The sequence below is a fragment of the Hippocampus comes genome, unplaced genomic scaffold, assembly GCF_001891065.2.
Source record: "Hippocampus comes isolate QL1 unplaced genomic scaffold, H_comes_QL1_v1.1 scaffold113, whole genome shotgun sequence".
NCBI classification, from domain to species: Eukaryota; Metazoa; Chordata; class Actinopteri; order Syngnathiformes; family Syngnathidae; genus Hippocampus; species Hippocampus comes.
The window spans coordinates 67,664-79,114 of record NW_017806160.1 but is presented as its reverse complement, the minus strand read 5'-3'; the positions used below and the strand labels follow the sequence as shown (position 1 = coordinate 79,114).

The 11,451-nt window shown below is 41.3% G+C and overlaps 2 protein-coding genes across 2 annotated transcripts in view; both read left to right on the top strand.

Annotated features, from left to right (window-relative positions):
* Positions 1–3,535: 3,535 nt before the first annotated feature.
* tmem9 (transmembrane protein 9) lies at positions 3,536–7,661 on the top strand. Its single transcript, XM_019895678.1, has 5 exons — positions 3,536–3,773; positions 4,030–4,121; positions 4,218–4,326; positions 5,412–5,543; positions 5,655–7,661. Exons 1-5 carry the CDS (start codon positions 3,681–3,683, stop codon positions 5,793–5,795), a joined length of 567 nt encoding a protein of 188 aa, XP_019751237.1. The 5' UTR covers positions 3,536–3,680; the 3' UTR covers positions 5,796–7,661.
* A 558-nt stretch (positions 7,662–8,219) lies between these two features.
* Positions 8,220–11,451, top strand: part of LOC109531393 (dihydropyridine-sensitive L-type skeletal muscle calcium channel subunit alpha-1-like) — a 21,727-nt gene continuing 18,495 nt past the window's right edge. The window contains exons 1-2 of the mRNA XM_019895685.1: positions 8,220–8,620; positions 10,966–11,071. Coding sequence (XP_019751244.1) covers positions 8,436–8,620; positions 10,966–11,071 — 291 coding nt within the window. The 5' untranslated portion in view covers positions 8,220–8,435. The remainder of the gene's footprint in view (positions 8,621–10,965; positions 11,072–11,451) is intronic.

Genomic DNA, 11,451 nt, shown 5'->3' with positions numbered 1-11,451 from the left:
AGACGAGAACAAGTCAGGATACAGGATACAGATCACGAGTCTCAGACTCGTGATCTGATTGGCTATTGAAACCTGACGGTGCCCGTTCATTTACAGCGCACAGGGGTCTGAACTGTTTAATCTGAAGGCCCCAAGCAAGTTTAATTATCCTGGCAACACAAGCTAGATGAAATATGATTGGTTAAAAACTCTACCATAATAAGTTATTTTTCGAATGGCTTTCAATGTTATTTAAAATAACATTGAAAGCCACTCAACTAAGTGGAAATAATATGACGTAAAGAATACAGAGAATAATTTTGTTAACATATTTATGAAAATAAAATAACAAATTTATGTTATTTACTTTTCTGAGAATGTTTAGGCCAGCAGAGAAGGCCTTGCTGGCCCTCAGGGTCCGCCACTGCGGTTTAGTATCATCTCAAACTCATCTTGGAACATTACACTTAAAAAAATGGCTGGCACATGATTTGATTTCAGAAAAAAAAAATGACCACTGGAATTTCACCTGGACATGGAAGAGTAACAGGATGAGCACAAAACCCCAAAAAAAAAATCCAGCAAACAGCTGACGGTAAGTTCCACAGAAAAACGAAAAAAAAAAATCCAGCAAACAGCTGACGGTAAGTTCCACAGAAAAACGAAAAAAAAAAAATCCAGCAAACAGCTGACGGTAAGTTCCACAGAAAAACGAAAAAAAAAAAAACAACTCAAAGGTTTGTTCCACGTTATTGGTAACAATATTTATTTCAAGCCAGATCAATTTTTTTTTTTTTTTTTGGTGTCAAGCAAACCTTTGAGGCTAATGTGTAAATAGTTTGATCAAGAAGTAAATTCTGTTTGGCTTCCACGGGAAAGAAAATGTCAGTCACAGGGGCTCAAAACAGGCCAGAGGCTGATGAAGACAAATGTGCAAACACATGTTGGCAGAATTGCTTTTTGGTGGAGTGTGATCGGCGACACTCAGCAGGGCGGAACCACGAGTTGTGATTTATAGTTTTTTTTGTGCTGCCCCTGGACTGCCACTGTCTGCTGCCTCCCATGACTGCCATTACCATGGGTGTCCATAAGAATCGCTTCTCCTGCTGAGGGCAGGGGAGACGAATGAGACGAGATTGGATGAGAGTAGCCAAGAGATAGTCTTGTAATTCAAACGGCGTCTTCCACAAAAGCATGATCTAAAGGAAGAGAGAAGGTGAAAAAAAACACTGCAGACGATATGATAAAGGTCAAAAGGAACCATTGTAAAAGGTTGAGAGCTGTGAAGAATAAGGACACAAAAGCATTTCTTCCCATAGGTCATGCGTGACTTCTTCAGAATGTTTGCAATGAAAAAAAAGAAAGTTGTATTACTCCTGATATAGAAGCAAACAGGGAATTTTGCCTTGTAAAAAACATCTGTTTTAAGAGGAAGTCAAGTGCCAAATTTTCTTTCCAATAATATGTTCTGTGCGCCCCCCACTAATCAGAAACATAAGGCCTAATGACGGTTTTAACAAATGTGACTCCGGCCTTTAAGCTGCGTGGACAATACCAATGAACAGAGGTGCACGTTAAACAACACATCACATTCTACAAACACATGAATAAACATGGGCCGACTGATGATCACTTTGGCGAGTGGCAAGCACATCACGCAACATCATACAGTTGTGTGAGCACTTAGACTACTGCTAATGCAATGTGGGAGCCGCCCTGGCTAGTTCACCAATATTGCACAACGCCAAAGTACTGTAGTGACAGGTGATACGAGGTCACCATGGCAATAGATAAAGTCACTATACTGTATATCTTCTTTTTACAAATCAGTGTGACGTCCAATGATATTCAGACTTGTCCTACAAAGTCTTTTTTTTTTCACATATTGTTGCTCCAATGCAAATTGGCTTTTTGGCTCTTTGTCATTTTCGGGTGAGATACAACGACACTTTCAATCTTGTTGAACTGGCCCAGTACAAGCATCCCTCCCAACCATTGGCCACCAAGACGCGGTCGTTCGTTTTGCTAGGAGCCTTGTGCTGTAGCATCTCCTAGTGGCAGACTGCCAACATGAAAACTAATTAATAGATTCAGTCAATAGTTCCATGTAATTAGAGGACGGGGGGTGGGTTGTACATAAAAAAAAAAATAACCTAAGGTTGTTTGGACGGCGCATTGCTTTGCAGTGAATCGATTATGGACCATTTTAATTGGGTTGTTACTGCTTGACAGCCCGCTTCTCTTCAACTTGCACTGCTTTCGTCTGCATTCATCTTGTTCTCTCACTCTCCAAAAGACGATTCAATCCTTTCATTATTTATTTTTAAGAGCTCTGAACTGTACTGAGGCCTGGAAAATGCAAAACTTTTTTTTTTTAATTGCATTTAGACAATTATTAGCAAAGTCTGATTTGCAGTTTTTTTTTATTCAATCTCAAAAACGGTTGGGGATTTTTCATTGTAAAAAATGCTTTTCCGAGTGTGCATTGACCGGGACATTTTTGACGTAATTGAAAGCAAAATGTTTGGTCGTAATACGTACAACATGTCATTTGTACACAAGCAATAGTAAACAAAAGACAAAGGTTTCAAATCAAAACCCTGCACTTGTGCCCCACATCGTGTGCTCTAACCGTATTTACAGAAGAGACAAGGTTTTGGGCCGTGTGGATGATGACGAGCGCACAGATGATTGAGGTGAGACAGAGGATGGCTTGTGCATTTCAACACTAATATCTCGGTTTATTAGAGAAATAACCGTGTCTATAATCGATTTCTGTGACCACAAGCCCAAGTGGTTCAGGGCAGGATAAATTTGTCGATTCCTTGGGCTTATTAAGCGTATCTGACGATTCAGAAAAAAAATGAAAACAGGATTACTAGGAAATAGAGGTATTGATTTGGTCAAGGATTCAGGTCTTAAATTTCACATTCAACTAGCGAAGCGGGATTTCAATTGTATGCAGTGTTGTCTTGAATTGATGGGAAAAAAATGATGACTTTAAAAACGCCGAAGTCATGCTTTTCACGACTGGAAAAAATAATGAAATTACCTTCAGTAGAAGAGACAGACAATAAGAAGAAACCACATTTACTCTACGGATGATGGCAAAATATTCTTTCCACATTGTCTTTCTTTTTACTCAAATCATACCTGGCATGTCCACAAAACGCTAAAAGTTGATTCAGTCGATTAAATAAGGGCTTCGAGGAAATTGATGAGTTTAAGCATAATGAATAATCGCACCAAGTTTAATATTTAACCCATTTCTTGTACTATTGTGATTTTGTTGATAAATGTGCCTTTTACTCAATGTTCCCCCTACAAAATGTTTTACACATTTTGCTAAATGTTCCTATTTTAAAGTATTTCAACAATAGCAACAGCGTTTTTAATGTTTAGTATTGTAAAACCTGACCTTCAGTGAATGGTTTCAATTGGTTAACGAATTTCCTTGTATCGATTCTGTACATGTATTTTATCCAGCAGGTGGCAGCGTGTGTGTGCGTGTGAGTGTGCGTGTGTGTGCGCGCGCGTCTGCACGCTTTGCTTCTTCTGTGACGATAAACCGGAAATAGGAAGTGGAGCAATTCGGCCACTGTCAGAACAGATTAGCTTCTCGAGTGTTGCGCATTCATTCTGCTCCTGTGTTGCATTTTGCTCTGGCGGAAAACGGCATCTTGTTGAGGGCCGCTGAGAGAATGCCGTTTTGCGGGGGAACTTCGTGGAGAATTGTCGTCGCTGCAGCGCTCGTGGCGCTGTTGCTGGATGCTGCTGCTCGTGCAGACGCCAAGGTAAAACAGGCGTACATCCTGCGGGGGAAAAAAACCTGTTCGGTGAAATTATTATGAACGAACCATAATGTTCTGTCAACACATGAGGTAATAGATATCCATTTGCAGGACTATATCGGAAACAAAAGTGATATGACAAAATATACTATGTTTCATGCATGTTGTATTTTATTGTTGATGTTTTTAAATACCATGAACAGCAAGTAGCCCTTCATTTAAGTCGTGCTCTATTTCGTTGGTTCTACTACAATGACAGAGCTTTGAAGACGTTCGCTGCAAGTGCATCTGCCCGCCTTACAGAAACATCACTGGCCACATCTACAACAGAAATGTTTCCCAAAAGGATTGGTAAATGCAACGCGTTTCTCCGCTTGTTCCGTTCCAACCAATTGGAGATTCGTCGCCTGTTCAATTCTGATACATGTAGTTTGTCTTTTCCCCTAGCCACTGCCTCCATGTGGTGGATCCCATGCCGGTGCCTGGCCATGATGTGGAGGCTTACTGCCTGCTCTGTGAGTGCAAGTACGAGGAGCGGAGCAGCAACACTATCAAGGTAGGACAAGGCTTCCTCACTAGTAAATTTTTACTACCTCAGTTATTATTATTATTATTTGTCAATTAGGGGTTCTTAACATTTTGGCAGTGGTTATTTTGACGTGACCGGCAACTCGCCGCCTGGTGTTTTTTGCCGTGTATCTCGCAGGAATATCAAGTATAAATTATGCGCTGCTCAAAGTGTGCCTCCTTGTGCTGTACCGGGCAGGTACGGCTTTATTCCTTCCTGTCCGAATCCCGCTTTCTACCCTTTTTATTCGAACGGCCACAGCTGGAATCGGGAGCCAGTTAAGGTGGAAGCCAGTAGAACCGTAACACAGCAGGCATCAGGCTAAAATAACCTATTCACGACCAACCTACTGTAATCACGGGAAAATAGCTGATTCACAACTGGCCCAGAATTCCTTGCTAACATAATAATCGCTGCCTAAAAAAACAACAACAACAAAACACATGTGGGCGTCACTCTTCTGCCAATATGATGCTGTCCACTGCACTTTATGACTCCCAGACCATCCTATTTTTTTCTCATCAGGAAAAATAAGTAAACCAGTGGCAAGATCGCCTTCCAGCCCTAATCTACAGCAATTTTCATGATGAAATTCAGATAATTTTACGGCATAGGAACGAAACGAGGACCGATAATGCGACATGCGTGTACTGTTGCATAGTGTACGGGATGTAGGCTGGGCTGCAAGAGGGCACTGGTCGAGCAAGTTAGCCAGATTCATTTCATATACAGTATGATGTTGGTGCAACTAAGAAATGTCTGCCATCCAGTGGTAATTTCAGATATTACATCTTGAAAGGAGAGTGGACCCCTGCAGGTTTGTCGTATTTTTTTTTCTATTTGTTCTTTTTTTTCATATATTGAATAGTTTTCCCATTTTTTAAAATCTGCATTTCAGGAGGAATTTGGGGGTTTGTAAAAAAAAAAGAATAAATAAAATAACTGTTTTTTTTTTTTTTGTATTTTTTTTTTAACTACATGATGATTTTTGAACATGTGTCTTGTGCCAGTTGCCCAACCCTGTACTAAATAGTTGCACAAGCTCTGGTTAACAATGACTGCTTTTGCCACAGGTGACGATCATCATATACCTATCTGTTGTGGGGGCACTGTTGCTGTACATGCTGTTCCTCCTGTTGGTGGATCCTCTCATCCGCAAGCACGACGCATACACCCAGCCCCTGCACAACGAGGAGGACTCTGAGGTATGTTGAATACTCGGCACGTGCATTGACATCGGCTCAAGGTAGCCATTCCTTTTGCTTTCAAGTATCTGGGTTTCTCCATGTGCGCGCTTCTCTTCTGCCTGCGTCTAGGAGATGCGTCCACGGGTAGGCAGCAGCCAGGCCAGAGGAAACACAGTGCTGGAGCGGGTTGAGGGGGCACAGCAACGCTGGAAGAAGCAGGTCCAGGAACAGCGCAAGACTGTGTTTGACCGCCACAAGATGCTTAGTTAAACATAGCGTCGACCATTCAGAACCCAGGTTGAGAGCGGGTATTTCCTCTGCCATCAGCTGCACTTTCTTTATTGCTCTTCACTGTCACAATTTCACAAAATGGAGTTCCGTGGCTTGACCCAAAAATATAACTCCTAGTGTAACGCTGATGATCATGACACTTCTCCCTACTTATCTTTGGGTTCCTTGTCAATAACCTACCAGTGGCGAACCAACTACTGAATGTACATTAGAGTAACACCCCCCCCCCCCAAAAAAAAGGCTTATAATTTGCCTACCTTAATAGATTAAACCATAAATATGTGATGTGTTCAAAATTTGTTTGGCAGATGAAGGGCAAAAATGTTGTATTCCATGAACCTCCACGTCCAACTTGCCAAGATGTGCCAATACAGAAATGGCATACATTTATTGTGTTCCAATAATACTTAAGTAAAATGTCATTTCATAATGTCCCATCTGGTTGAAAAGCAAAGTGAGGAGAGTCTCTGTCACCCAAATGCCAAAGTGGAGTCTACGATAATTGCAGACAACCTTGTAATAACCACACTCTTTGATTCTCATCCCATAATCAGCTGATTAATGTTGAATGGCAATGCAAACTGAAACTTGCATTGGCATGCAAACAGTAATCATTACGTCTGCCTCAAATTTACAATCAAAAGGTCAATCTAATGACCCACTGCACATGAAAAAGAAAAAAAAAAGATCTGATTTAAAGTGATCAGAGCATATCCTTGTATGTTCTGATTGTGAAACGCGGTCATGTCAAAGAGTGGGTTGTGCTGGTCTTCTTTCATTTATAGTTGCTTCATTTTTCTTCCCTGGTTTAAACCAAAATCATTGCCGTAATCAGAAAGAATGATTTCTTCACTCTAGTTGAGGGATGAGAGCAACTGTAAACAGCACAGATGTTCACCATGGTTGTGAGCACAAAATGGACATGGCGACTGTTTTTCATTTATTTCACTCCCTTAACCGCTTGCTCTAACGTGGCTGATCTTAGCACAGGGGTAGGGAAACTCTGGTTCCTCGAGAACCATATCCTGCCTGTTTTAGATCCCTCCCTACTCCAAAAAAACTTATTCAAATGATCAGTTGTATTAGCCAGGGCTTCGGCGCCCCCCTTGTGGCATTTTAGGGTGTTGCAGAAAGCAATAGTTGGGTATTTTTTAGCGACAAGTGGAGGAAAAATTCCCCATGAAAAAAATAATAAATAAGTAATTGTGTGAGATGCGGCTTTCGACTGGACTCTGATGCACTTTCCTCATTTGCAACTGGACCAATCACAGAATTATTGCAAGCCTTTGCTACGAAACATAAGCTCAACCATTTTACCTTTTGGCCTTGCAACACACATGAATGTCCTTTTATCCTGGTTTTAATCTCATTGTGAGCTCCACAAAATGTGTGACACTTTTTGTTGGCCATGAAGCATTGTTTGAAGGATTAGGAAAATCTCGTCAAGCACACCAGTTGTTTATTCATAATTTATTGCTGTTGATGGTACGTTGTGCACATAATCATAGTATGTTCTATTTGTGTTTTTCCTCTTTTCCTTTGTTTTGGTGATGCACAAAAGCCAAATCAAAATTTGGTGCCCAGTGCACGCTATTCATATCTTACAAAAATAACTAGCAGATGATTAAGCCTGGCGGTATGACTTGGTATCATATAAATTCACTTTGTTGTATTTTAAATCCCCATTGCTCCTAATGTAATGCCCAGTCACTTAGTTTTCATCATTTAATTTGTCATGATTGATTTATGACTAATTTGAATGTTCTTGCTGTTATTTTGTATTTATATTGATTTGTCTGTATATTTGTCTCGATGCAAAATAAGAAATCACTGGTTAAGAAGTAATTGTGGGTGTGTTTGTCTTCCTAATTTGCTCATACTGAATATTAGCACTAGAGAGCGACATACAACGTGATGGACTACGATTTGCCCGGTATCAATACTGCTCGCTTGTCAAATTATCAGTTCAATGATTCTTGAACATGTATGTTGAGTTGCATCTTCACTTTTCATCACGTTACCGATTTAAAATGGAGCACATGTTGATGCAACATGATCTATTTTTGCATACAAACAAGTCCGAACAAATGTCAAACACGCAACCTTTTTTTATTGTCTTAATTTATTTGGGCAAAGTGAGTGAGTAGTTGTTGGTGTTGAATAATCATACACTTCCCTCAATTAAAAAAAAAAAAAAAAACATAAACCTGGGGAACAGATGTACACACTGAGGATGAAGACTTCATCAGCCTTAGTTTCACGCCGTCACCCCCCCATGCTCCCCTCTTGATTACATCCCCTCCCTTCTTCCACGTTCTATCCCCCCCCCCCCCACTCCCCTCCCAAACCTTTTTACCATCCCCAAGCATGGCTCGCCACTGGTTCACAGTCTAAAATTAAACTCCAGCAGGGCCAACTGTGCTTCCAACCACTTGGCCCGCAGATCTTCTTGTCTGAAGTCCTCAGTGAGGAGAGGCCTTTCGCTCTGCTGGAGAGACAGAGGAGCATAAACCGGATTCTCAGGTTTGCCGGTACAAGGAGGGCCACTCAACCCCCAGTTGGGATTGTACAGCCAGTGGAAATATTTCTCCGGGATTAAGGTGTGTTGGAGTCTCCAGGATGGCAGCAAACTCGGACGCGTCCAAGCCGGTCATCATGAATGAAGAGGAGCTGAAGAGGAAGCAGCGGGAGAAGCTGAAGAAGTTACAGGCCACGGGGGGCAACCCAAGACCTGCCAGATCCCTGTTCTTCTTCACTCTTAAAAACCCCTTCCGAAAGGCCTGCATCAACATTGTGGAGTGGAAGTATCCTTTATATTCTATCGCCATTTATGACAGGTGCTTATTTGTTGAGCCAAAGAGACGGTGATTGTGGTGCGGCAGGTGCTCAAACTATTGCGCAACCTGATAAAGCTGTGATTAAGATACTTTACACAAGCTGTATACTGATATGATGTCAAAGCATTGGCCACTTCTCCTTAATCTTCGTTCATTTTACTCTGTGACGTGTAAAGACTTCTGTTATTCTCTGGCAGCCTGCGCCCGAGTCAATTTTGTCACCATGAATGCAAGGCCATTCTCTGTTTAATGTGGAAATGGCGCTCAAATGCTTCCACGATGTGAGGCTCGGCGTTTGAGCAGACGGCTGTCCGCTGAGTGATGTTATGAGGATCCTGCAGGGACTTTCCTGCTTTTATTTTAGCTTCATGCCCATTCTTGGTTCAGACATCTTCAACACCCAGAACAAACTTAGCTGACACTAATTTCTGTCTTTATAGACGACAGCTTGGCTGTTAAATTGAGAAGTATATGGATGATGGCCAAGGTTTTGCTCCTTCGGATCCCTTAAGTTCCCTACTTAACAATTTAGGGCTGATTTACTGATATCTATCTATCTATCTATCTATCTATCTATCTATCTATCTATCTATCTATCTATCGATCTATCTGTACATTTCTCTCTCTCTCTCTCTCTCTCTCTCTCTCTCTCTCTCTACATATATATATATATATATATATATATACATATATATATACTGTATACAGTATATATATGTGTATATAAATATAAATAGATCTATCTATTTATCTATATAAATATCTAGCGATCGATCGATAGATATATCAAAAAAGAGATAGATATGGGCGGCCCAGTGGTTGACTGATTAGCACGTCGGCCTCACAGTCAGGAGGTGCAGGGCTCGATTCCGGCTCTGGCCTTCCTTTGTGGAATTTGCATGTTCTCCCTCTGCCTGTGTGGATTTTCTCGGGGTACTCCAGTTTCCTCCCACGTTCCAAGAACAAGCATGGCAGGTTAATGGAACACTCTAAATTGTCCCTAGTTGTAAGTGCAGATGGTTGTTCATCAATCTGTGCCCTGCGATTGACTGGCAACCAGTTCAGGGTGTCCCCCGCCTACTGCCCAAAGACAGCTGGGATAGGCTCCAGCACGCCCGCGACCCTTGTGAAGATAAGTGGATCAGAAAATAGATGGATGGAGATATATTTTATATATAGATATATGTATATGTATATGTTAGATTTCTGAACATATGGGAAAGTCAACACGGAAAGAAAGAGCGTACACAGATCGTAAACATTGACCCCATTATGGGAATGTACAAATTTGTCACCACATGCTCATTCAAGTCATGAGCTTTTTTTATTGCATAAGTATAATCACATTGGTATGTCACCCTGCAGCAGATGTCGCCCACAAGTGTAGTTGCAGCTTTGCAGAAAAAAACAAAAACACTTTCAGCTCTCACAGACGAAAGAACGTGCAGTGTATAGTGACATTACGAGAATGGTAGAAGAGCCCGACTCATTTTCACACAAGTGTGTGTTGCGGTGCTTTGGACATATTCTTGGGACCTGCAGCTGTCCTGCTATATCACAGGACATGATGCTGACCTGGCAGGGGGGAATTCTCTGACTGAGCCCCCTATGGGTGAGAATGAGAAAGCATGGAGGCGAATATTCCATATCATGTGGAGCAGGGCTGCTGATGCACAATGCAGCACACTGAAGCATGATTTCCCTCTTGCGTCTTCTAAATGCGGCTGATCTGTTGTTTTCTTGTCTTGCCAAAGGGCAAGTCACCCAAGATAAATTGTTTTTTGCATGCTTAACTGCATTTAAATAAAGGAAGATAACAAAACTCTACTTCATAATATTGGATTAGAATGTACTGCACATAAAACTTAAATGTTTATTGTTTTAATACAAACAGTTCTTAAAGATTGAATGAAAAAGAACTGGACTTTAAGTGAAATCCAACTGAACTGTCCAGAGGCAATTTTTCTTTTTGTGCATCCCCCTTGAAGGAGCCAAAGACCAAACCCACAGCAAGATTTACAGGAAGTGCAAATAAAGGGAGTTTGTGCTGACACCATTATCCAATTACATGATGTTTTGCTGCTGAACCTGCCCTGCGGGACACCACAATACTCATCTTGAATCACTTGTTAATGTCTTACTTGTATATGACAGCTCAGTATACTTGGACAAGACAGATGTGCCATGTCAATTGACATGGCGGGGCCCTTAGCGCAGTCTACCCATAACAAATATAATCTGTTCTGATTTCTTTTGGGAGAAAGTGGAATTCCCATCGTCCTTGTGTATTAATCTTGACCATCTTCGTCCAGAACCTTTGAGATTATCATCTTACTGACCATCTTTGTAAACTGCGTAGCTCTGGCCGTGTTCCTGCCCATGCCTGAAGAAGATAGCAATAACACCAATTCCAGCTTGGTAAGTAAGAGTGATATGTCTGTCGGGACTCTTCAGTGAGGCAGGCAAGCCCCAAATGTAATGAAGTCTTCAACATGAGTGTACAGTACTTGTATGGACATTTGTTTGCAATATCTGTGATCTAGATGGATAGATATGGATATCGCGGGTGATGACTAAGAAGCCTGCAAACATTAAAAAAACAAACAGAATATGACTTGTTAAGATATGATTCCTCTCTGTTAGCTGGATTTGAAAGAAACAATGTAGAATGCTGTTGAAGGTATTTCCTGCTTACTGTGATTACAATCACCTTTGGTACCCCCTCACCCCCACTACTTTTATGACCCCTCCAGAGGACATGTCAACATCAAAAGAGGAACTGTTATCTCAAGTATCTG